This window comes from Pituophis catenifer, unplaced genomic scaffold (genome assembly GCF_029215685.1).
Source record: "Pituophis catenifer annectens isolate HBS135680 unplaced genomic scaffold, rPitCat1.0.hap2 SCAF_2, whole genome shotgun sequence".
Taxonomy (NCBI): Eukaryota; Metazoa; Chordata; class Lepidosauria; order Squamata; family Colubridae; genus Pituophis; species Pituophis catenifer.
In genome coordinates, this window is record NW_027256882.1 from 144,601,265 (window position 1) to 144,628,983 (window position 27,719).

Below are 27,719 nucleotides of genomic sequence, written 5' to 3' on the forward strand. Positions count from 1 at the left end.
TCAAACCTAATTTTTCCTAATTTTACTCCAACAACTTAATCTTCTACAAACACACATGCACACGCACACAATATTAATAGCTTCCAAGCAAACTTGACCACTGCTTTAGAACCCAATTTCTATATCCTGGCTTGCCTTGATTACACTGAGAAAAATTTTCACTTGAATATAATGGGAATAGTATTTCATTACTTGCAAGAATAAAGGATCTATCTAGACCTCGGCTGATTAAACTTTTATCTGGAGGAAAAATTACCAATAACATATATTTCTTTTATAATTTGGTATTCTGATACTGCATTACATTTCTAAAATGTTTCTATACAAGGTTTTTAGCTACACAAACATATATTCATGTTAAAAATAATTTATATTCGTGCACTGTCACACACACACACAAATCCTCATCCCTTCCTTTTTTCTAAAGTATAAAATAAACATATCTGAGTGTTTACCTCAGCAGAAACTTAAAGGAAATTTTATGATTACCATATACCGGTGCAGGACTTGACTACAAATTTCATTTCCACAAACATCTGCAGGCTTGGAGGAAAAAAAAAATAGAAAGAAGTTGAAGATGAAATGAAAAGTGGCTTGCAGTATTTGGTAGTAGTTTTAATTACACTCTTGATTACTTTTTAGTTGATGTTGTAATGCTGATTTCTAAAAATGAGTGCACTTTTTAAGCATTCCAATAATTACTAAGTCACAAAGCTGTCTAATTTTAGAAAGAAATGCAATGCCATCTGGTATGCTTTCAGGGTTAGGGCAGCGGCCTGGGGCACAGATGAAAAAGAAGAAGCTATGTTTCCCCCAAAACTGTCTTTGAAGTTCTACGAAACAGATCTCTTGTTGTCTGTGACATTGGTAACTTTACATTAGTAATCTGGTTAGTTAGGAAAATGACCCTTGGCTTTGCTCCCCAGCAAGCAAACATCAGTACATTTCCTCTGGTCTCCCTTCACAAGGCCTCCATCCCAAATTCTATTTCCAGGACAAAAAGTCGCCTTAGAAAGAAATGCAAATAGTAAAGCATTCTGCAATTCTCCAATCAGAGCTGCTGGTCCTTACAATTATCAGTGATAAGGGCTTTAGATTTCAAAAGGACCATATTAGTAATTTTGCCAATATATTGCAATTATGTTTATTGGCAAGACCTGAGGGACCGTCTCATCCCAGTTCTATTGAGCCATCCCACCCAGTCAGGCAGGAAGGACATGTTATAGACCAGGGGTGAAATGCTCCCGGTTCGGACTGGATCGCTTGATCTGGTAGCGATAGAGGCGGGTGGTTCGGAGAATCGGTAGCAAAAATCCCTGCCCACCCCCGATTGCCCAGCTGAGCCGCGCAATCATCAGAGGCTTTTTTTTATTTTTAAAAGCATTTTTTCTACAACCTCTTTGGCCAAAAAAATGACTTTTAAAAGTAAAAAAAAAAAAAAAAAAAAGCCTCTGATGATAGTGTGGCTCAGCTGGGATCATCAGAGGCTTTTAAAAGCATTTTTTTCTACAACCTCTTCGGCCGAAGAGGTTGTAGAAAAAATGGTTTTAAAAGTAAAAAAAAAAAGTTGGCCACGCCCACTCAGTCATATTACCCCCCACACACCAAGCCACGCCCACAGAACCGGTAGTAACAAATTTTACATTTCACCACTGTTATAGACCCTATCGGTTAAAGAATGTCAACTGGTGGTGTCTAGGAGAGCCTTCTCTGCCATTGCCCCACCCTGTAGTAGAACATTTTGCCCCAAGGTAACGTTGGCCCATTCTGATGGCATTTTGGAAAAGCATTAAGACCAGAATGTGTCAACTGGCATGAGAGATCCAAGAATCTCAATCTCAATCCCTCTCAATCTCTCTCTCTCTCCCTCCCACCCTCCTTCCTCTCTCTCTCTCTCCGTCTTCTTAATTTTGTAACGATTTTATGGTTGTTGTTTTCTTTTTCTAGTAAACCGCTCAGAACCATTTAGACAGTACAAATTTAATTAATAAATAAAATTAATAAATACTGCCAAAATTACTAATATTTTAGTTTATTAATAGACTAGGTGGCTGATGCAGTTATCTTTAGAGTTTTTTTATGCAAAAAGGCAGCTATATTTACTTACTTACTTAAAACTTTGAACAGTTTACAAAAGATAAGAGTAAAATACAGGTAATCTTCGATTTATGACTAATCAAAATCACAATGGCACTGAAAAAAATGAATTATGACTAGTTCTTATGACTGTTGCAGCATCCCTCACCTCTCCTGTTCAACGTATACATGAAGCCACTGGGTGAGATCATCCGGGGATTCGGGGTGCGGTATCATCAATATGCTGATGATACCCAACTTTTCATCTTCACCCTGCATCATCCCAACGATGCCCTTGATGTAATGTCTCGGTGCTTGGAGGCCATACGGGTCTGGATGGGGACAAACAGACTCAACCACGACAAGACCTAGTGGCTGTGGTTACCGGCACCCCGTTTTGTCCACTATGTTCCATCGCTATACCTAGGAGGGAAGGTGTTGACCACCTCAGAGAAGGTACGCAATTTGGGAGCCCTCCTAGACCCACAGTTTAGCTTGCAAGATCATTTGACTGCCGTAGCCAGGGGGACCTTTGTCCAGGTGCATCTGGTTCGCCAATTACGCCCCTTTCTGGACCGAGATGCCTTACTCACAGTTGCTCATGCCCTCATCACCTCTTGTTTGGACTACTGCAATGCACTTTACATGGGGCTGCCCTTGAGGAGCACTTGGAGACTTCAACTGGTGCAGAATACGGCCGCGTGGGTTGTCATGGGGGTACCTTGGTACTCCCATGTCACACCACTCCTTCGCAGTCTGCATTGGCTCCCGGTAGTCTTCTGAGTGCAATTCAAGGTGCTGGTGATCACATTTAAAGCCCTACGTGGCCTAGGACCAGAGTACTTGCGAGACCACCTCCTGCCACCAGTAGCCTTCCATCGCCCAGTTCACTCCCACAGAATTGGCCTCCTCAGGATACCTTCGGCTAGACAATGTCGATTGGTGACCCCTAGGGGGAGAGCCTTCTCTGTGGGAGCTCCTATCCTCTGGAATACGTTACCCCTGGAGCTCCGGATAATCCCGACCTCCAAACCTTCCACCGAGCCTTGAAGAGCTGGCTCTTCCAACGGGCAGGCCTGGGTTGACTCTGATTTTGTAGCTTTTTAAATTCTTAAATCTTAAATTTGAATTTGCATTCCCACATTTAATCTTATTTATTGGATATTCTGCTTTAATTTGTCTTTTAACTTTTGTATTTTCTGTTTCTTATTGTTGTGAGCCGCCCTGAGTCCTTTGGGAGAAGGGCGGCATACAAATCCAATCGATCAATCAATCAATCAATCCCCATGGTCACATGGTGATTCGGGCTCTTGGTAACCCAGAGTGATCTTGCTCCACTTAAACAGCCCAACCAAAGAACCTTTCAGCCCACCACGACTGATAAGGCAAGCCACTAGAATACAAATTGAGTTACTAAAATATAAATTCCATTCCTTACTAGCACTGATGAGGTTACCTAGTTTGGATAATGAGACGTCTGCAAAAATACAACCAAGTTCAGAGAGCATCAAGAACCCCTCATTTCAACCCTGAGCCACAAATATCAAAAACAAATATGTAAAAGCCTTGAGTTTCTCTCATGCTGTTAGCAGCTCATCTTTCTGGAGTACAAATGAATTAAACAGACAGTCCTGGCTATTTCTTGTAAATGTAGCATTCGGTCCTAGTTGTTAAACTAGTTGTCTATCATTTTTTTCATTCAAGTGAACAGATGCCATCTACAAAACCTAAAGCAATATACTATGCGTTAACCAAATGAAGCCACATTGTCAATGAAGCCTTTCTCCCTAGCTACAATCTGTAACCAAACCTTGTTATAGGTTACTTACCCAAATACTAATTTAGAGTGTTGTCCAAACTCAGATTAATGACTAGTTTTATTAATGGTTAACCAGCAGTTTATTGGAATTCCATGAAAACAGTTCACAGTGCAGAAATATTTACAAAATGAAGCCACCATAAAATAAAACTTTTCCTGCTTTGTTCTTCATCCCGTGGGTTCATGAGAACTTTCTTTTGAAACAAGGAGGTTGGGGAAATTAAGCTTTCTCTGTCCTACACATGTTGGCTTTGTCAAGAATGAAACCACTACAGCTTCAATGTTCCAATTCTGCAGGAAATCTAGTCCTCAACTTACTACCACAATTTAGACCGGAACTTCCATTATTAAGCAAAGGGTTGTTACATGAGTTGCACACAATTTCATGTCCCTTTTTGCAGTGGCTTTTATGTGAATCACTGCAGTTATTAATGAATTGCACAGTTGTTAAGTGAATAGCAATGGAACTTAGACTTATATACCATTTCTCAGTGCTTTACAGCCCTTTTTCTTAAGTGGTTTACAGAGTCAGGGTTTTGCCCCCAACAATCCGGGTCCTCATTTTACCAACCTCAGAGGGATGGAAGGCTGAGTCAACCTTGAGCCAGTGAGAATCGAACTGAAGACAATTGGCAGAATTAGCCTGCAATACTGCATTCTAACCACTGCGCCACCAGTGCTCAGGGCTTCTCTCATTGACTTTGCTTGTCATAAGCCCCTGGGAAACTTGCAAATGGCGATCACAAGACCCCAGGATACTGCAACTGTCATAAATACATACCAGTTGTCAAATACCTGAATTTTGATCACATGACTGGAGATGCTGGGACAAGCGTTAAGTGCAAGGACCAGTTGTAAATCACTTTTTTTTAGTGCCGTTGTAGCTTTGAATAGTCATTAAAATGAATGTTTTTAAGTCAAGGACTGCCTATAAATAAACCAGGAAGTGATAGTCAGAACAAAGATGGAGAAGTGCTATTGCATCACTGCCGATGGTAAGATGGGTTATGTGGTATGCATCTATTGGTCTTAACTGTGGTCAACCTAAAACCACACTTAATATATTATGCAAACATTATGCAAACACTGTCATCAAATTATGGCTATTTTGGAGTATTGTTTGCCAGGCAAAACAGGAAGACCAACAAAGAATAAATACCTAAAGTGTTTGGAAGCTGCTTATAGTCTATTCAACAATTTTTTATATATATATTTTTATTACGCTAAAAATGAACTGACATTTAATTTTACACAAATTATCTTTATTATTTTTTGACATGAACGGGAGTAAAAAAAATTATAATTCTCCCCTAAAGGGAGAACGAGGTAGCGTGAGCCCAGGTTGGCCAATTCATTTCACCAGAGTATCTCCAGCCTCACCAAAATCCATTGAAGATGTCAATGCATTAAAATGTCAAACTAGAATCTTAAAGGTTCTGTGGATAAGTAGAAAATAAATACTGATGTAATTCTGCCCACATCTAGCCTGAATTGCTGTATTTAAGGCGGCTTCTTCCAAGTGAGTAAGAAGTTGGAGACTGTTTTCCAATTCAAAAGGATTCTCTTTAAAGAAACGCCAGCTATTTCCACTTCACATATTTTGTAATAATTTAGGAAGGCAGTTTTTCACAAACCTGCCTTGTGGGGACACTTTTCATCTGAAGGGCAGGAAAGAAGGGGAAAGATCTCACAGTTGACTCCAGAGCTTTTATTTATTTTATTATGTACTAGCTGTACCCGGCCACGCATTGCTGTGGCCCAGACTGGTGCTTCCACTGGGCTAAAAGAGCGAGGCTGAAGTTCCAAACTCTCCACGAACATTTGGTGGGCGTGGCCAACTCGATGTCACTCACTTTCATCAGTCATAAGACAGCCCCTGAGCCACGCCTACGCAGCTGGTGATTAGGGCAGAGAACCGGTTGCTAAAAAACAATAGGAACCACAAAATCCTCCGTCTCCCCCTCTCTCTTTGTATCTGTCTCTCTCTCCATCTGTATCTCTCTATGTCTCTCTCTCCCCTTCTCTGTATCTCTCTTCCCCCCTCTCTCTGTATCTCTCTCCCCCCCCCCGTATCTATCTCTCTCTCCCCCGTATCTATTTCTCTCTCCCTCTGTATCTATGTCTCTCCCCCCACTCTGTATGTCTCTCCCCCCCTCTGTATCTCTCTCTCCCCCTCTCTGTATCTCTCTTCCCCCTCTCTGTATCTCTCTCTCTCCTACCCTCTTTCTCTGTATCTCTGTATGTGTCTCTCTCCCCCATTATTTTAATTTGCAACTATTTATATTTTATAGAATTATGAATTTCTATATCTAAGTTTCTACTGCTATGTTTGTAGCACTATATTTTTCTTATCTGGTTTTGAGCTCTTTAAATCTTTCCAATCGAATCCAATCAATCTTTAATACAGGTAGTCCTTAATTTACAACCACAACTGAAACCAAAATCTACGTTGCTAAGTGAGAAATTTCTTAAGTGAGTTTTGCCCCATTTTATCACTTTTTTTTGTTGCCACATTTGTTAAGTGAATCACAGCAGTTGTTAAATTAGTAACCCTGTTGTTAAGTGAATCTGGTTTCTCCATTGACTTTGCTTGTCAGAAGGTTGCAAAAAGTGATCACACGACCCAGGAACAGTGCAACCGTCATAAATATAAATCAGCTGTCAAGCAGCTGAATGTAAATCACATAACCATGGGAATGTTGCAATGGTCATAAGCATGAAAAATGGTAATAAGTCACTTTTTTCAGTACTGTTGTAATTTCTAATGGTCAGTAAGTGAATTGTTGCAAGTCGAGGTCTACCTGAGTCTTCTGTATCTGGACTGCTGATATTATTTTGTTGACATATTTTGGAATTATATCTAGTGAAAAATTTGTGATTTAATTTTCAAAATTCATGTGGTAAAATGTTCATTTTTTTTTTCATGGCATTGCCAAGATTTGTTACTAAGTGATTTATCTATCCTGGAAATTATTGATGGAGTGACATTTCATAACCAGTCTGCTTTTCCCCAAAATTCCCTTCATCTGTGCTTCCTATAAGTATTCAGGTATATATGTGCAAATGCCCATTTTTAGACATTTCATTCAGTAAAAACACAACTGCAGCTGTGGTGTAGTATGTTTCCTCAGAGAACAGAGCAACAATTTTTATAGCATTTTTAAACATGTAAATGTATGTGCTACCTGAATCTTCTGTATCTGGACTGCTGATATTTTTTGTTGATATGTTTTGGAATTATACCTAGTGAAAAATTTGTGATTTAATTTTCAAAAGTCATGTGGTAAAATGTTGATGTGTTGGTTTTACGTCCAGCAGGTGGCGCAGTTTTTCAATGTTTTTCAGTGTTTGTCAATGTCTTTCAATGTTTTCCAATGTTTTTCATGTTTTTACCTGTCACAGGTGTGATATATATATAATATAGGTATATAAAAACACGCCCGTAGTCAAATGGAACGTTGTGTCAAAATTTGAAAGCAATCGGTGAAGAACTTTCGGAGATGTGCGGTTATGTACAAACGGACATTTACATTTTTATTTTTATAGATTTCTATCCCACCTTTATCATTTTTACAAATAACTCAAGGAGGCGAACATATCATATCCAACACACTGTCTTCCTCCTATTTTTCCCACAAAAGCAACCCTATGAGGTGGGTTGGGCTGAGAGAGTGGCCCAAAGTTGGCCAGTTTGCTTTTATGTTCTTAGGCAGGACTTGAACTCATCTTTTGGTCTGTTTACCTCTCCTTCTACAATCTCAGCCTTGGCCACTTTAAGATGTGTGAACTTCAAGAATCTAATGGAAGTAGAAATTTTCTGAGGATAGAAAAAGTTCCATTTGGATACTAAAGGAGTTGGACTAACCAGGATAAAAACCGTAAGAATATCCAGTGACCGTACAATATTTGCAGGACTGAACTCCAGCATAGATAGTTAAGCAAAATAGAGGTGGGATGTAAATCATGCCAGATGCTGGTCACCATTACGCCTTTCTCGTAAAACTCTTTGATATTGTTGTTCTTCAGTGTTAGCTATGATCAATCAGGGTCATCAACAAAAAACGAGATGGACTAGAAGTCCCTTCCAACTCTGTTATTCTATTCTTCTATTATTTGCTCCCTCTGCTGGCAATGCAGAAAAGCTCCCCCAAAAGAGAAAAGGAGACAATGAAGAATCAATTAAGTGAAAATGGGTTTCATTTCTCCTTCTTCTGCCTTTTCTTGAAAATTCCATGAAACGAAAATATTATTTCCCCATACACCATTCAAAGTGTCCCGGTTGAAGTGATGTCCCGGTGCCTGGAGGCCGTACGGATCTGGATGGGGAGGAACAGGCTCAGGCTCAACCCATCCAAGACTGAGTGGCTGTGGTTTCCGACGTCCCGATATAGTCAGTTGACGCCATCACTGACTATTGGGGGCGAATCATTGGCCCCCACGGAGAGGGCTCGCAACTTGGGCGTCCTCCTGGATTCACGGCTGTCTTTAGAAGAGCACTTGACGGCCGTGACCGGGAGGATTTTTCATCAGGTTCGCCTGATTCGCCAGTTGTGTCCCTTTCTGGATCGGGACTCTTTACGCACGGTCACTCATGCCCTTGTCACCTCCCGCCTGGACTATTGCAACGCTCTCTACATGGGGCTCCCCTTGAGGAGCACCCGGAGGCTCCAACTGGCGCAGAGTGCGGCCGCGCGGGTGGTAATGGGAGCGACATGGCGTTCCCATGTAACACCTCTCCTGCGCGAGCTGCACTGGCTCCCGGTGGTCTTCCGGGTGCGCTTCAAGGTTTTGGTTACCACCTTTAAAGCGCTCCATGGCTTAGGACCCGGGTACTTGCGGGACCGCCTACTACCACCAATAGCCTCCCACCGGCCGGTACGCTCCCATAGAGAGGGGCTCCTCCGGGTGCCGTCAGCCAAACAATGCCGACTGGCGGCCCCCAGGGGGAGAGCCTTCTCTGTGGGGGCACCTACTATCTGGAACGAGCTCCCCCCAGAGATACGGAGGATCCCGGATCTGCGCACCTTCCGCCGCGCCTTAAAGACCTTACTATTTCACCAGGCCGGCCTGGCCTAATTTTCCCCCTCTTTTATAAAAGATTTTTAAAATTTTAAATATCTTTTAGTATTTATATATTCAATTTTAAATTGGTTTTAAAAGTTTGGGGTTTTAAATTTGTCGGGGCCAAAATTATTTAATTTGATTTTATTCTATTTTTTAAATTTTGTATTGTATGTGTTTTTATTGTCTGGCTGTGCACCGCCCTGAGTCCTTCGGGAGTAGGGCGGTATAGAAATCTAATAAATAAAATAAATAAATAAAATAAAAGCCACTCAAGTCCTCTTACAACTTCCATTTATGTAAGAAAAACTCTATAATCATATTCACATGGTTTGTACCGAAAATTCAATTTAGGCCCTCGCTAGAAGGAAAAGCACCCTAGACTGCCTTTTCCCTATTTAGTTTAAGAAAAAAAAGCTTGCTTCTTCCTTGCATAAGATAAAACCCCATTCCCTGCCCCATCCTCCAATATACTGCTCAAAAAAATAAAGGGAACACAAGTAGAAGACATCCGAGATCTGAATGAATGAAATAGCCTTATTAAATACTTTGTTCTTTACATACAGTAGTTTATACACTGCTCAAACAACTAAAGGGAACACAAAACTACTGTATGTAATGAACAAAGTATTTAATAAGGCTACTTCATTCATTCAGATCTCGGATGTCTTCTGCTTGTGTTCCCTTTGTTTTTTTGAGTAGTGTATATTTGGACAGAGGGCTAGGAAACAAATTCTACTATGTTCAAGCAATTCCAACAAAGTACTTAATTTATGAGCAACGTATCTGAAGTTCAGAATATGCAAAGCAACAACTGAAAAAAATGGCTGTAGTAGGAAGTATCACTTCAGCCTAACACAGAATTAGAGAAACATTTTTCATTAAGGGTCTACATACTCTTTGGAATATTTATCTGTTGGGGAATAAGGGTTAAGGATTTATGACATATAAATGAATGCAGCTCCCTGCTCATTTTCTGGCAACCTTCTTTTCTGACACTTTTTTATATATACAGGTAGTCCTCCACTTACAAACACAATTGAGCCCAAAATCTATGTTGTTAAGTGAGAAATTTGTTAAGTGAGTTTTGCCCCATTTTATGACTTTTCTCACATTTGTTAAGTGAATCACTGCAGTTCTTAAATTAGTAACACAGTTGTTAAGTGAATCTGGCTTCCCCATTGACTTTGCTTGTCAGATCACAAAAGGGGATCACATGACTCCAGGATCCTGCAACAGTCATCAATATGAGTCAGTTGTCAAGCATGTGAATGTAAACCATATGACTAGGGGTGAAATGCTACTAGTTCGGACCGGTTCTCCCGAATCGGTAGTAAAAAATGCTACCGATTCAGGCAAACCTGTATTTCCAACTATCAGCTGGGCAACGATCAGCTGTGACGCGCGATTTATATTAGCTAGAATCGTCGGATTTCCTGCTTTCTAGCTAATCTAAATCACATGGCACAACGGATTCTCCCCCTCACTGTTCTACTTACCTTTGCAGACTCGGAAGGCTTCAAAATGTTCCTTTTTTAGCGCTGTGCGCGCCTCGGGCGTGCAAAGCGCACGCTCGGTAGCAGACTCACAGAACCGGTTGCAGACTTCAGAGGATTTCACCACTGCACGTGACCATGGGGATGCTGCACTGGTCATAAGTGTGAAAAATGGTCATAAGTCACTTTTTTCAGGGCTTTGAATGGTCACTAAATTAACTGCTCCCATGGTGACATAACTATATTTCACAAGTTTTGCCAAAACTTGGCATTTACTTCTCATTTTTAACAAAACTGCACTTGTAAGGTAACCCTAACAACCATGATCTTTGCTTAACAACTATGGATTCACATGAACACCACAAAGAAGTTGTAAAATTGGGTTGGTCATGTGGCCGACGCATTTTATGTCCACAGTGATCATGGTGGGAAGGCTCCACTCAAATATTACCTGTATCTCCCTCCACTAATCTTTCTTCCCCAACACAGCCAGCAGGTTACTTTCCCTGAAGTCTGAACTGCTTGCTTACTGAGGGCCACTTGGAACTGGACGAAGCAGGTAACTGATTTTTGTTCTAAAAGAAATGCCAGAAATTTAGCAAGACCCAGGATCCATGCTGTATGTTCGTCTGATCTTCTAATAAGGATGAACAGTATTGCAATGAATTACCTTGTTGAAAATTGTATTCCTGCAAATAATAGGGCACCCATGGAGGAGATTCAGAATCCATCAACCTAAAAAGCTCCAAAAAGCTAAAAGACAATAGTGGTCCTGCAAGAACCTTTTGCATCAACACCTGGACTGGGGTTGCACTCTCCGCTGTAACATCCTTTCTTCTTTCTTTTTCATAATGTTTTATTGCCTAGCTCCACAAGCTGATTTTTTTTTTCTTATTTTTCTGTAAGAACAAATTATCCTTTCCTGGAACAGAACAGTGCCAATTCCCAATTCTAAATGAGTTGTTTGCTTTACAGCTAAAGTAATACACATGACAATCTATAACGCCTCACCCCATCTCAACCATAAAAGCTGGAGTATAAAAGGAAGTGGCTGTACCAGAAACATTATACATGCAAAGGTGTGCCAAAATAGTCAATTACAGAAGCCCTGACCCAGTGTATCTCAATCTTAGCAACTTTAAGAAATGTGGACTTCAATTCCCAGAATTCCCCAGCCAGCATTGTTGGCTGGGGAATTCTAGAAGTTGAAATCCACACATCTTAAAGGTGCTAAGGCTGAGTAAACCAAATCTATTTTTCTTGTCTTTATCATAATCCCTGTCTCCTCCATAGCAGTCACTTTTTACAAAAAGATCTAATGTATCACAGAGACCAGGGAGTCAAAACGTAGATGACTGTGGAAGCTCAATGGTTAGAATGCGGTACAGGTAGTTCTCAACTTACAACAGTTCATTTAGTGACCATTCAAAGTTACAAGAGCACTGAAAAAAGTGACTTATGACCATTTTTCACACTTACAACTATTGCAACATCCCCTTGATCTTGTGATCATAATTCAGCTGCTTGGCAATTGACTCAAATTTATGATGGTTGCGATGTCCCAGGGTCATGTGATGACCTTTTGTGACCTTCTGACAAGCAAAGTCAATGGGGAAGCCTGATTCACTTAACAACCATGTTGCTAATTTACTAAATGCAGTAATTCACTTAACAACTGTGGCAAAAAAAGGTTTTAAAATTGGACAAAACTTACTTAACAACTGTCTTGCTTAGCAACAGAAATTTGTGGATGTAGGTCAAGAACTACCTGTATATATTTTTGCATCTTAACCCTTTTATTCTAAAAAGGAATGTACATAAGCTGCTGTAGAATAATATGGAGATAATAACCTTGATAAAGATAAAGGTAAAAGTTCCCCTGCACATACGTGCTAGTCGTTTTCGGCTCTACAGGATGGTGCTAATCTCCATTTCTAAGCCGAAGAGCCAGCGCTGTCCAAAGACATCTCCGTGGTCATGTGGCCGGCATGACTAAACGCCAAAGGCGCACGGAACGCTGTTACCTTCCCACCAAAGATGGTCCCTATTTTTCTACTTGCATTTTTACGTGCTTTCGAACTGCTAGGTTGGCAGAAGCTGGGACAAATAACAGGAGCTCACTCTGTCACACAGCGCCAGGGATTCAAACCGCTGAACTGCCAACCTTCTGATCGACAAGCTCAGCATCTTAGCCACTGAGCCACTGCATCCCTTTTGATAAAGATATGCAAGAGCTATTAAGGGAAAAGTAAAAGACAGCTCTGTCATAAGAATATTACGTTTGGAGCATGGTGTTGTCAGTTACAGCAAGCCTGTAGAGAAAATAGTTCTCTTTCACATAAGGAATTGAAGCTAAGCTAGTTAACTCTAGGCTACTAGGAGAGAAAAATAGTGAACTTTCCTCAGTTATGTTATATTATATATAGTAAAATAGGCCTGATTCAAAAATGTCTTTCTGAGTTCCCAAGGACTTTCCCTAGGTTGCTGTTTATGTGTATGTATACAGCTAATCCTCAATTTATAACCAGTGGCTTAGTGACCATTCGAAGTTAGGACGGACCCACAAAGAGCTCCTTATGACTCAATTTCAAAGTTCAGATGTCGGGCCTGATGTGACCATATTTGGGCACTAAGCAACTGATCTACAATTACATGACCATCTTTTACGACTGTTTTGCCAGAAATAGGCATTTACATCTTGTTTCCAGCAAAAAAAATACCCATAGCAAATATTGGGTTCACTTAACAGCAGCAGCGTTTGCTTAATCACCAGTGTATGCTTTACCAGCACCACAATAAAGGTAATAAAATTGGATCCAGCCATATGGTGAACCGCTTTACAACCATCATGACTGGTGTGTGTGTGTGTGTGTGTGTGTGTTTGTAGTCTTAAATGATTTCCAAGTTATGCATTTGATTTATTCTGAATAGTTAAATGCAGTGGTGAAATGTAAAATTTGTTACTACCGGTTCTGTGGGCGTGGCTTGGTGGGGGGAGGGTTATGTGACTGGGTGGGCATGGCCAACTTTTTTTTTTTAACTTTTAAAAGCATTTTTTCTACAACCTCTTCGGCCGAAGTTATAAAAAAATGTTTTTAAAAGGCTCTGACGATTAGGCCGAAGAGGTTGTAGAAAAAATGCTTTTAAAAGGCTCTGACCATCCCAGCTGAATCGCACGATCATCAGGCTTTTTTTTTTTTACTTTTAAAAGCATTTTTTCTACAACCTCTTCGGCCAAAGTTGTAAAAAAAATGCTTTTAAAAGGCTGTGACGATCCCAGCTGAGCCACACGATCATCAGAGGCTTTTTTTTTTTTTTTACTTTTAAAAGCATTTTTTCGGCCGAAGAAAATTGCTTTCAAAAGTAAAAAAAAAAAATAGTCTCTGATGATCGTGCGGCTCAGCTGGGCATGGGGGGTGGGCAGAGATTTTTGCAACCAGTTCTCCAAACCACTCACCATCATCACTACCAGATCAGGCGATCCAGTCCGAACTGGGAGCATTTCACCCCTGGTTAAATGGCTGTTAAAGAAGCTGCAGATTCTCCACCACTTTCTAACTCTTGACAGTTCTTGCAACTATGCAAAGCAATTTTCTTAAACAGCTAGAAAAAGCCACTTCTGCTATCTTAGCCCCTGCAGGGGCTTACTTACAAAGACAAATTTACCTTCTGACTTTAAAAAAAAAAAAAAAATCCTCTTCCAATAGAACAAATAAAGACATTTATGCTGGTGACATACGTTTTCCTCTGGATCGGCAATGTGACTGAAGACTGTGAAAAGTTTGGAAGCTTTGAATTTAAAGCCATCCAATCTGCCCTCATTTCAACCTCCACAAATGTGAAGGAGCATGAGTTTCTAAGAAGACCAAAACAAATATCTCTCAGTCTATCAAGGAGAAAGATTAGAACAAAGAACTGTAAGATTTATTCAGTAAGTGCATTTTCTATTGATTTCACCCCCACCCCCATACATTTATTTTTTCAATTTGAACACTTTTGGGGAAACTCCAATGCCCAGTTGGAGAAGGCTAGTATTGGGATGGTCTAAAATGAACAACCGATATTTTCAAATCTCTTTGAACACCTAAGTGGTAATCTTTGAGTAACATCATTGAGAGATAAAAAGCAAATTGTAGGCTGCAATATAAAATGCAGTATGTTCAACATTTCTAGCATGGGGAGCCTATCCATATTAAAAAAACAAAAGCATTGCCTATAGAAATTTCAACACTTTTCACTAAAAAAAATAACAAGACAACAGATGCACTTCTTTTGTTATTTAAATAAGGTGTCTTTTGGCTCTTTAGTCTAAAAAAAATTACTTTGATTTCTGTGGCAATAATCAGCTTCATCAGATGCATGGAGATGAATTCTTCCAGGACACGTATTATATATCCATCAACTGTTGAAGGAGAAGATAAAAAAAGGAAAGAATAGTAAAAGGAGACATTAGCGGAAAATAAAATTTAAGGGATAACAAGCTGTGAAAACTATTTGTATGATGGCTATTTAAAAAAAGACTTGTTAGATACAAAAGCTATTATAAATACTATGCACATGAGGGATCATATATGCATAATGCATTTTGGGGTGAGGGGAAACAAAAGAACTCTTTTTTTAATTAATGATTCCACTTACAGAATTGTGATCCCAACAATAGATAACAATACACATCCACAACTTGATCCATGGAAAACATCACAGAGAAGTTAAAAGGCTTAAAAGAGTCTAGGCAGCCCAGAAAAAGTAATAAATAGCTAACGGAAGGGGAAAGTCCTTAATGTTCAGATTTAGATTTAGTTTTGAACTCCTGGACAAAATGTTGATAAGAGATGTAATATTGCCGTTTTAAAAATCTGTAAATTAACTATATCCTCTTGGAGGGCAATATTTGTCTGGGATGAAGCCAGAGTGGCTTTGTTAATTGGTCTCCTGCCCCAAACCGAAGTGTTGGCAATGACAGCCAACCATCCTTCATGCCCGATGGAGTTGGTTTGGTCCCTTCTGCTTGTTCTTAGGAAAGGAAACCTCACCATCTACAGCCCACAGCAAGCTGGCACAAATTGTTCTACCTACTATATTATATTAATATTAATGTCACAAAAAGAAACAAAAGTTCAGCAGCTCACACATTCTTGAGCCAAACCTACCCTTTTAGTGAACATCTATATTAATTCAATTACAACTGATCAGTCACCACAGCATACTGCAAGGATTATTAACATCCGATATCAGGGGACTTATGGGAAGTAGCCTGTAATGTATTGAGCACAGTTTTGGACAAAAATAGTCTATTATCAAATCAGGATCTGCAAAAGGAATGAGGAAATACAAAATCCAGACGCTTGGCAACTGGCTCATATTTATGACGGTTGCTGTGTCCTGGGGTCATGTGATTACTTTTCGCAATCTTCTGACAACAAAGTCAATGGGGTAGTCAGATTCACTTAACAACTGTGTTTGTTACTTAACAACTGCAGTGATTCACTTAACAACTGTGGCAAGAAGGGTCATACAATGGGACAAAACTCACTTAGCAACATAAATTTTGGGCTCAATTGTGGTTGTTAGTCGAGGACTACCTGTAGTCATTAATCAAGGATTACTTGTATCATAGAAACAGTTTTTTACATTTGTTGGGTGGTTTTCCTCATCCCTCCCACATGTCTTTTCCTCATGCGTGTTGTGCTTCAGATTATAAACTTAAGGTTGTTGCTATTATTATTCTTCAAATTTTTGTAAGCCATCAGAACTTTTTCAACTAAAAAGATATTGGATAAATAGTATACAATCCCACTTTATGTATTTTAGAAATCCTCAAACTAATGAAAGCACAGCTAAATGTAAAACCATAGGGTTAAAGCCCTGAATAGTTATAATATCTTGTCTTGTTGGAATGCCTATAATAAATCAAGTGTTATTCTGTGTAATGGTGTACATATTGTAATATCATGTAGGTCAAGTTCTGCTGACTGTAGTATTAGCTTAAGTTGCTAATTAAAAACACTGAAGACAGAAGCTACATAGGTAGTCCTTGACTTACGATCTCAATTGGGACCAGAATTTCCTTTGCAGTTGTTGTTAAGTAAGTTATCCTTAACTAAATCTGGCTTCTCTCATTGACTTTGCCTGTCAGAAACCATCTGGGAAGGTTGCAAATAGGATATTGCAACCATCATGAACACATGCCAGTTGCCAAGCCCCCAAATTCTGATCATGTGATTATGGGGATGCTGCAATGGCCGTAATTGCAAGTTTACTTTTTTTTTTAGTGCTGTTATAACTTCAAACAATTGCTATATGAATGGCTGTAAGTTGAGGACTACCTGTACATGATATACTATTTAAAATATGACTAACATTGTGGACTTTTAACAAATTCTGTATTTATGAAACAGAAGATAAAATAGAAATGTAACGTTTGTTCATTCTAATGATAAAGAGTGCAGAAATCTTAACTGGATGTACTTTTGACATCGCGGTCTGCTAAACATCACCTGAATCAGCAGCAACCTGAGCCATAGGAAAGAGCAGTCCTAGCAATACAGCAATCAAAAACCTAAATGGCAGTCTACATAACTCTTGTACACAATATCAGCAATACGGAAATTATATTAGGTTTTTTTTCCCCTCCACCTTTACATACCTATTTTGTGAATAGATTGTTCATATCTCTAACGTAAATATACTATCTTCATGGCCCAAATAACAATAAAAACCACTAGCCCCCTTTGTCATATTACCACTTCTCCCAGATACTGAACAAAAGGGAGCATCTTGTTCCCAACCAGCTAAAACCCATGCAATAGATATAAATCATTATACCTTCTTCAGTGCAACAAATGCCCAGCTAGGGTTGAGTGGATATTTTGTACTAGATTTCATAGCATTCCAATTCTCAGGTTAATTCCACATTGGAAACATATGATTCAGATATCGAGATCTGAAAGAGTACTACCTTAGAAGACACACAATACTGTATTAGGCTGGAAAGAGAAAAAGGGAGGCGATTTAATTTTAAGCTATCTTTTCCTTGTCCCTTATACCCCTCCCTTTCAAAACGGCAGGAAAATTAGGGATTCTAAAGGATCATGCTAATAAATACACTGGGATTTGTGTGTGTATCTAGGGACATATCTTCCTCACCATGGCATCTGTTTATTTATACAGTATTAAGTGTTTTATCAAGTAGGCTTTGCAGGGTCTATGACTAATCGGGAGAGCTTACAAGAATAAACTGCAGGTAAAACACAGTAATAAAACTCCAATCAAAACAGAGATCACAGATCAATCAGACTAAACCAACCAAAACCTGCCCAGAAGAAAATCTGAGAAGGCACATCAATGTTCAGTGACAGGCAGTAAACCTCTGGCTAGCCTTGTCCCAGTTAGAGAAAAAAAAAAAGCAGACCTGGGTCTGGTTAATACTTTGATGGGAGACCTCCAAGGCAATGGGCTAAATTAGGAAGTAAAAAACAAGAATCCCAGAAGAGAGAGAGGATGCAAGGAAGGAGATAATTCTCAGATATCCAAGCCGTTTTACATTTGAAAAACTAAGATCTTAACCTGAACTACTGCATTCTGAGCTACAATCTTATTGATACATTCATAATCCCATGAAAATGCACTCTGGTACCGTAAGCCAAAAGTGATGTACTTAAGGCATAAGTTCTCCTAGGCCAGGGGTCTGCAATCTTAAACACTCAAAGAGCCATTTGGACCCGTTTCTCACAGAAAAGAAAACTCAGGGAGCCATATCGTGCCTGGCTATTTCTTGAGCAGCCACAAAACTAGCATATGTAGTTGAATGAAATGTTCTGTTTTCTTCTGAAACTTGAAAAGCTCAATTAATAGCGTGCCGGCGGGTGTCGCACATTGGCAGTTATGATGCATATTTTGAGTGACAGGGAATCGCAGCAGAGGGGTAAAGAGCCACATGCGGTTCCAGAGCCGCAGGTTGCTGACCCGTCCTAGGCACCACTGACTTCCTCAAGAGAAGTTCAAATAATGCATCAATCCCTATGGATTTATTGGTTCTGCCTGAAGGAAGTAAAATCCCCCCCCCTTCTGACCTTTTAAAAGATCAAGAGGCCTACTAGGAGCTAATGAAACATCTATTACAGGTAACTGTCGAGATACAACAGACCACCCCACCCCCAAAGCTAAATACAACCCCATTTCAAGGTTACAATATCTGCAGTGGTCCTGCAATTATTCACTCTTCTGACTCACCACAGGGTCGCTACAACACACTCCTGCCTCTCTCTCATTCCATCCCACTGGAGCCCTGGAGGACTGGGGCCTCCTCTCCAAATGCCCATCATGCCTCACACTTACCTTTTGAAGCTCTCTGGACGTCATATTGTGGAAGGACGGAAGGCCGTATGTACCCGGGCTGCACAGTCTAAATGTGGCTATCATTTTGTCCTGCTCATTTGTGGGTAGGCCAAAATGGTGGCTGCCAGCAAAATTGCATCAATTTGCTGCCTTAGAGTGGTCTGCACATATAGGAAGCTTCTATACACTGCAGAAAGGTTTTCCAGCACTGCAGATCTTGGAAAGACTGCAAAACAAAGCAGTTTGTCCCGAACTGTGCGGGGGCGACCCAAATGCAACCGCCATTTTACAGTGGGACAAAATGATGGCCGCTTTCAGAACTGTGCCAAGAGGTTGCACACAGAAGGAAATCATTCCAGTGCCCTGGAAGGTCTCAGAGCTCTTTAAAAGATAAGGGAGGAGGAGGGAGTTTGGAGTAGGAATCAGGGGTGAAATCCACTTACCTTCCACTTACCGGTTCGGAAGTGCACACGCCCCACACGCGCAGACCCTCTGCACATGTGCAAAACCTGTGCATGTACAGAGGGCAAAAAACACATTACTTCCTGGTTAAAACCAGAAAGTAACGACACCCGGGTGGGTGGGCGGAGCCTCACGCCACCATCACTACCGGTTCTCCAAACCACCTGCCACAATCGTTACCAGATTGCCCGATCCGGTTTGAACTGGGAGCATTTCACCCCTGGTAGGAATCAGGCCTAAGGACTGGGGAATCTGGTGGGAGTGGAAAAAGTCCTACAGGGGTCCCAAGGCATGGGAAGTGGAGCATGTGGTCTCTCGGGGGTGGAGGAGATCTTGGGAATCCCAGGGCAAGTGGGCCTGGGCTTGTGTTAGGCCTCCAACAATCTCTTCCACCCAGGAGGCACCCATACGCTGCTTAATGACCCATACATTCATTTTATGTTTCACTGGAGATAGCAGGGAGGATGGGGTGTGGCGTTAGGTGACACGTTTCACCTAATAACTGCCACAACTGCAACTGTAATGGGCAAGCTCTATTATGGTCATATCTCGAGGACTATCTGTACAGAATATTTGGCTCTCAGCTGTCAGGAGTTAGGGACTATGTTCTGTACCAACTACAGGCTGAGTGGCCTTCAAAGTCAGCAGCAGGTAAAGCATATGGCAGCTATATAAAAACTGGAGAATGGAACGACTGACATACCAACAACATCTAAGGGGAAAGACAAGAGAGAAAATGTAGTAAAATATATACAGTTGTAGTTTATTCTATAAAATGGGAAATGAAAAGCTAGATCTCACAGTTTAATTCCAAGTGTTTTTAGTAGGTAATTTACTATGGCTGCTATGTGTTCCTTTAAGAGACTTTCCTCACCCATTCAACTAAGACTTAATCTACCAAAAAAGGGCAGAGATGAAGTATACAATTAGCTGAAATATGGCCACAAAATTTCTTGACCACATCACATAAATTGAAAATCTTCCATCACAATCAGGTGGCCATATAACCAAAATATACAGCAGCATGAAGACAACTAGCCATGATACTAAGAAAGTATCACTTACCATGGAGGCAACATACAGTTCAGTGATGTACAAAAAGTCTATGTTCATTGGACAAGTGGAAGGATTTATATAGCCTCTATATTTAAGCTTATAGATTTCTGCTTTGCTTTGGAAATCTGAAAGTCAGTTTCCAGAATGAAGTCACAGCCATAATCAAAGAGGCAGGCCCTTCTGTGTATTTAGGGTTGTCAGAGGAGAAGAAATACTTCTTTTAGTTAGTCAAAAAACTTTATTTACCGTGTAGGTTAAGTCAACTTTTTATCTACCTGGTATGCACAGGGAAAACTTTTAATCCCCCAATGGCTCCACTGTCTCTAAATGTTTAATTTCATGTTCCACTGTTTATTTTTACTGTTTTATTCCTTTGTTATTGTTTACATTTTTAATCATTCCCCCCCCCCATATTTGATTGTTGCAGGTAGCCCACAGTAGACCCATATTGAGATGGGCAGCAAATAAATTTAACAAACAAACAAGCAAACAAATAAATAAAATGCTATTTGTGAAAACAAGTGGATGCTCTGGGAAGAGACTTTAAATCACGGTGTCAAACTTGCAGCATTACATTGCTATCAAGTGAAGTTTCATGACTTTTTTCCCATTCGCAGAGCTGGAGTGGGCATGGCCTGCATGTGACACATCCAGCCTGCAGGCCGCCAGTTTGACACCCCTGCTCTAGGTAAACCAGAATTAGAAAAGGACTCTTCACTTGAACATCAAAGTGCTGTTACATTTTCCACTGCAGCAGAGAGAATTCAAGTTCTTGGCCTTGGTTATGCTCATTAACTGAATATAACTATCAGTGACTTATTTCAACCAAGTACTAATTTGCAAGCACTCAGAACTAATTATCCTTTGGTGAAAAACAGAATTGGTGTTATTTCAGTATATATCCTTTTTAACGGGTCTGTAAAAAGTTATTTGCCTTGCATTACACCAGCAACATGACTGAGATAACACAAAAAGCAGAGCAAATATTGTTACTGCGACCTGACATCTTTGGGTAGAAATTTTATTAAGTGTTGTTTCATTCCCAGGCCCTGTGGTGCAGAAGTGATCAAATACCTGTGGAATTCCATTCTGAAGAGGTCCATATTCAATAAGCTTTCAAGAAAAAGTGAGATTTTTGTAAATTGCTCTACAGTGATATACTTAAAAGGACTGTTCATTAAAAAGATTGAATTCACCCGCTCACAAAATACAAGCTCAAATACTCACTTTAATTCTTGAGTGGCATTCAACTAATACCTTAGTTGCAAGATAGGGCACGGGACTTGCACAGTCACTTAGCAGAAGTCATGCATGCTATTTCTCATGAGGTTTTCTTTGGAATTAACACCATGGAGATTATTTCAAATAAGCCTTTTTAAACAGAACGAAAGAGTACAGGTAAATTCTCACATTCAGATAGCTGCAGATAGCATAGAGGCTATCCAAAGGTCAAAATAACAGTAAGATAAATACTAACTGGGTTCACGACAACATAAGACATAAAGTAGGTTGGTTGATTTGGGGTAAACCTAGCCACTGCAATGTGTAAAATCATGATTTATACAGCTTAGTATGTAGTGGAAAAGCAGCAAATGTGGTTTACCAATAGATCTTAGTAAACTTAATAGTTTATATGTTCCTCAGCTATTGAGTAAAGTGATACCTCATAAATTAATTTCCTTGTGATTTAAGGGATTGCAAAACCTCCAGATGGGATACACAGAATATATTCTAGTTATTAGTATAACCCAATTATTTAACATTCTTCCCCATGCAATGCTGTATTCAGGCTCAGTCAAGAATCATAGCAGTAACAACTGTGTCAACTAATTCAAAACACACCTAATATTAGTTCAAATATTTATCTACATCACTCTTCATTGAACCTGCATCACGGAGAAAATTACTTGAGCTGATCCTGAAAAGACATGAAAGTTGTATCTATAGCAACCTGTCGCAATCAAGCACCTCCCAGATGCATTACACTGCAGTTCCCAGAATCCTGAAATAACATCAAGTTTTCCAATGTCCAACAATGAACGAATGAGAGTTATGGAAGCACATCAATTGAAACAAAACTTCTATTTTTGAAACATTAAAACATCTGCACTCATAAAGCTCTGTTGCTTCAAAGTTGTCTTTGGTTTTCTACACAGACATCTACATGCAGACAGCATTACTACTGAGGTCACAGGCAAAATAAAGCACAAACTGCAAAGCAGGTATACAAGTCTATCAGAAGACGCAACTGCTGTAAGGCAGTGAATTCATATTCTGTTCAGAACTCTCTTACAAACTTTTGGCAATCCAATGATTTCTTCACTGCCAACACAATCTTCAAATAACTAAAAGAATTGTGTCTACATACGCATACATGCATACACAGATGAATATCACCAAATCAAATTAACTGTATTACTAGTAGAAAGAAGTAGAAAGGCTCAGTTTTACTGTAACAGCAAATACGCGGTCAGCGGCTGATTGAGGAACAAATCACAAACTTTCAAGTTAAGCTATCGTTAAGTGAAAGCAGAAAGCCAACCAGTTGTCACAATGTGAAGTTGAGCTTATTCCCACCATCTTCATGAAGAACTTCAGGAATCACTTTGCTTGAACCTTATTGCTCTGGAACGAGAGGAACTGTGGAATTTAAATAATTTTGTTAAGGATGAATATGAAATCACGTTACATAGGTAAACCTAGGAGTAGCCATCACTGTACACGTCGCCACATTCTGAACCAGTTGTAGCTTCTGGGTGATCTTCCAGAACAGCCTCATGTAGAGCACATTACAGTAATTTGAACAGGTCTTCAGAACCCTTCAAACACTGGCTCCCAGTCTCCTTCCAGGTGCAGTTCAAGATGCTGGTTATTACTTTTACTATATAGCACAAAGCTAGGTTATCTGCAGGATCATCTCTTCCAAAGGACATCTACCTGTCCTCTCAGATCAGATGCATTGGGCGCATTCCTAGTCCCTTCCCTTTGCTATATTATGGAATCTAGGAAGCCTGCTTTTTCCATGGCAGTCCCTCTCCTGTGGAATACCCTTTTCCTTGAGGTATGGTAGGTCTCTGCTCTCCTTGCCTTCCAAAAAGCACTTAAATCTTTTCCCTGAGCACTTGGGATAGAGTGAGGTGGATGAAAGAATTTAATGAAGGACAGCACTAAAGTTTAGTTTCAGTGCCGAAGTTTTTTTTTTAAGTTTATAGTTTTAATAGGTATATGTATTATGTTGTTTTATTGATGGAGGTTTAATTGTTAATTGGGAGCTACACAGAGTTCAATATAAAATAGGCGGCTACAAAAATGTTTTAAATAAATAATTGCAATGATGGATGCACCATTAGAAAACCTGAAGAATCAGGTTGGAGGCAGATCAGATCCACCTGGAGAAAATCTGTCTATGTCAGCATTCTCCAAAGGAGTCAATATTGATACCCAAGGGTCGATGAGAATATCCAAGGGGTCAATCTTATGGTTTGTCACACAGTCATCCATATATTCAGACTGGATTTGACATTTTTATCTGCCTATTGAGTCCTTCCCAAGGGTTAGGCAGATGTGGAAGTCTGATGATGTTACAAGATATTATTGCAGAATCTAAGTTGTTCCAATTGCCTTCTGCAATTGACTGATGATGAATTTATCAATGCCAATAGTGTTCAGGTGGCACTCCAATGATTTTGGTATTGCACCCAAGGAACCTATTAACGAAAATATTATTACTCTAAGTAGTGTTTAGTAAATTGTTTTCATATAATACAATGTTTGGGGGATCAACGAACAATCTGAAATTTCATGAAGGGGTTGATGAGGTCCCCAGAATGTAATTACTAACATTCAACAATGACACTTAGGCAACCAATCAATCAATCATTGACACAATTGAAAACTATTCAAATGATTGATGGAAAATAGTACCACTGAAGTCAATACTGGTAGTTGGAGGCCACCCAGAACTGCTTTGTCATCCAAGTCTACACATGGCATGCCACATGGATAAATTCTCGTTCTGTAATCTGTCTCCAACCTCCTGCCAAATCTTCTTGAAATGAGAACAAGATGGCACAGAGATCCATTATAAGGAAGGAGCCAAGCTGGATGTCCAGCTGGCATACCTTAAGTATTTATTAAATGAAACAAGCCATAGATTTTCTAAAACAAGTCTGCATTATGAGCAAAAATGACTCTCAGAACAGAGGTATTGGAACATCAGGTAATTAAGCACTGGAATGATGACAGGACATGGAATAAAGAAAGATCAAGCCACAATTAGTTACTAGTACTGTAATTAATTTTTTCCCATATAGATCTAGGCAAGCCATTTCTGCAGATGAAAATAGAGTTGTGGACTAAAGTAAATTCCACAATACTGACCTCAAAATATAACCACAACTTCACTAATATCGTAGATATTCTTGGGAAGTGTGACACCCACTGCATTTTATGCAAGTCTGACTATATATTATTTTTGGCTAGCAAGGTTTATTTTCTTTTTTATGTTTTTAATCAACCACTGTTAGAAATTTACAGTTCAGCTTACCAAGCTTCTTTTTTAAAATATATTCCTCAGGACAATCAACAGTTTGCATTTTTACAAAATCCTAGTCTTTCCGTTCAGAAAAATACTGCGAGGCCAGAGAAAATTCCATTGTTTTTTACTTTATTAAGAGGCCTCAACTCTCTCTACCTAAGTGCTGATTGTAAGATCTTTGGGAAAGGAATTTGTCTGTAGCTCATGTTATTCTGTAAAGTTCCATGCATGTGCTAACTAAACCACATAGCAAATCAGCTCATAATCACGTTTTTTTTTTAAAAAAAATACTTTATATTTATTTATTTATTTAAATTATTTATTCAATTCCTATAGCTATGCATCTCAAACAAGTGACTTTGGGCTGTGAGCAATCATAAAGCAATTAAAAACAATTACTACACAATAGAAAAGTAAATAAATATGGCAGTCAAGGAAAAATGTCATCATCATAGATGCCAATATAGCCGGAGAAAGGGGGGCACTTCAGATGCCAATAAGATCTGGAACATCCTCAAAACTGCTTAACACTAGTTCTCAAATACGGAATATAACAAATATTAAACTGGTAAGCCCAGATACCACACTCAATCAAGGCCCAGAAAACAGTGAGATACTTTTATAGTGACATATTTCCGGTTCTCAGTACCTACTACTAAAGTTGCACTTTTCTTCAAAAGCGGGGAGGAGATCATAGGTAAGGATGTCCATTCCCATATTACAATGTCCAAATAGCTGCCATTCTCTCTCTTTGAAAATGCTATATTGTACATTTAAATATATGAGGAAGCTGAGATTGGATGGTGCTGGAAAGCAGTCAAAGAAAGACCAGAGTGGCCAAAGCAATCTTTTTTCCCAGAAATCTAGAGGCAGGCAAAAGACTACCTTTGTGTTTGGCGGTAAATGAAGGCGGGGGGAGGGGGGGGAATAAAATGTGAGAAATCACCGCATCTTTACTTCAGCCCTCCATCGGTTTTTCCAAGGCTTTGGAGAGAGGCGTTAAAAAAAAAGTTACACCACTTTTCCTCCTCCACGTATCAAAGGACGGATTCCTTTCTCACTATTCAATAAATTAGCCCGTTGGATGAAAAAGCCTGTGTAGACAGCCTGGCCATAAGGACTGAGATGAGAGCTTTTATAGGACCAAAACCTCCATTTGGCTGGGAGAGATCACTGCAGCAAACGGGGAATCAATTATGCAATTCGGCCGCCCCGAAAAGCAGCAACGTTTGTGTGCCTGCCGTGTGTGTGTGTGTGTGTGTGTGCGCGTGAGAGAGAGAAAAGGGAAAATAGAGGGCTGGCCACCAGCTTTTTCCTTTCCAAACAGCAACCGCGACGCCTGTCTCTGTCCTTGTCTTGTTTAGGCGCTGTTTACTCACCGAGCAACTCTTACAAGTGGCCTTTCGGAGCTCATCCCGCAGCCTCTGTCCCGGATCCACACTCTTCCCCCAAGATGCAGCCAAGAAAACTCCAAGAACATACCACCCCCGAAACGAGAGGGGCCCCCGATTCAAAGAACTACTCCTCCTACGTTCAGCGAATTCTCCCTAAAGTTTGAATGAGCCACGGCAAGCCGCACTTCTTCCCGCATTCGTGTCAAATGCAAGCTTTCCATTTCTCCCAACCTTTAACCGTACTCTCACGTAAGACTCACAGAAGCCTCTCTGCTCTGTCTTCATCTTCAAAAACCGCGTTCCGAAGTAAGATCAGGCGAGCCCCCTGCGTAACTTTCTCAAATCTAGTCTTTGCAATACGCATACTACTTGCGACGAGGGGAAGGGAGCCAAGTCTATGGAAAATGAGCTCAACACTGGGCATCAGAACAATACTTTCCCATAGAAACCGAGACTTATATTTAATTCTTGGTTAACTCCACTCAAGTTTCACCTTCCATTTCCTCCGGAGATTTAAAACGCACGCAAGGATTTAAATCTGCATTGAAAACTGTCTGCAGATTTATCTGCATTGGCCTTAAGGGGGGGGGCGGGGGGGGGAAATTGGTACAGCTGCTCATGCATAAGCTTTTCAAAACCCTTTATCAATCTAGACTGCAAAAGGCGGAGGGGGGGCACAAGCTCAGGAATCCCAGCAAAAGAATGCAAATAACGTCAATGCACAACTAAACTGCAAGCCCTGCCTTACAGGAACTCTGGGTGTGCGTGCACGCCGCGCGCCCGAGTATGTGCGCGCGTGTGTGTGTGCTTGTGTGCCTGCAAAAAGCACACAGATACTAAACAGGAAATGCAACTGAGAGCTATTCAGCGCCTCAAACTTCAAAATGCAATGGTATCCCGCAAATTGCATGCATGCAATTCCAAAATGCATGAACGACTTTTTGCATATCTGCAAATAACGCAAGTCCGAGCCTTACCTCTCTGAGACATTTTCCCCTCTGCTTTGATGGGGGAGGGGAACACAAAAGACTTTGCCTTCTGTAGCTAGTTTTGCAACAAAGATGCAAACTGCAAGCGCTCAATCTTCATGCAACTGGAGTTTTTCTGACTTCTCACAGCAGATTTCCTTGCAGAGGAAGGAGCTGCAATTGCACGCCTTGCAAAACAGATTGCAAAGTGGGGTTTCTCCCGCTATTGCAATGGGAAGGAAAGCTGTGCTGCACCTACATGATGGGCCAGGACTGGCAGCTAAAAGCTCCAAACTTGGATCCGAGTGTCTTAGTGCGCAGACGTCCTTTGCACGACTAGCGCGTTGATTTCTGGGTAATGTAGTTCTTCCGAATATTCACGCGAGGGTGTCCCTTAAAAAGACTATCGGCTTCATAGTCGACGAGGTGTGCAAGAGGAGGCATCTACCTGGAGGCAATCGATAGATTTGGTTGAATGCTTTGATCTCCGCTATCATTGCAAAAGGGAAACGG

The 27,719-nt window shown here is 40.3% G+C and overlaps 1 protein-coding gene across 2 annotated transcripts in view; it reads right to left on the minus strand.

The window, feature by feature from the left end:
* MAP2K6 (mitogen-activated protein kinase kinase 6) overlaps window positions 1-27,460 on the minus strand; it is a 99,589-nt gene extending 72,129 nt beyond the window's left edge. For both annotated transcript variants that reach the window (XM_070937710.1, XM_070937711.1), the window contains exon 1: window positions 27,216-27,460. In XM_070937710.1, the coding sequence (XP_070793811.1) occupies window positions 27,216-27,228 (13 nt within the window). In that variant the 5' untranslated portion in view covers window positions 27,229-27,460. The remainder of the gene's footprint in view (window positions 1-27,215) is intronic.
* Window positions 27,461-27,719: the final 259 nt, after the last annotated feature.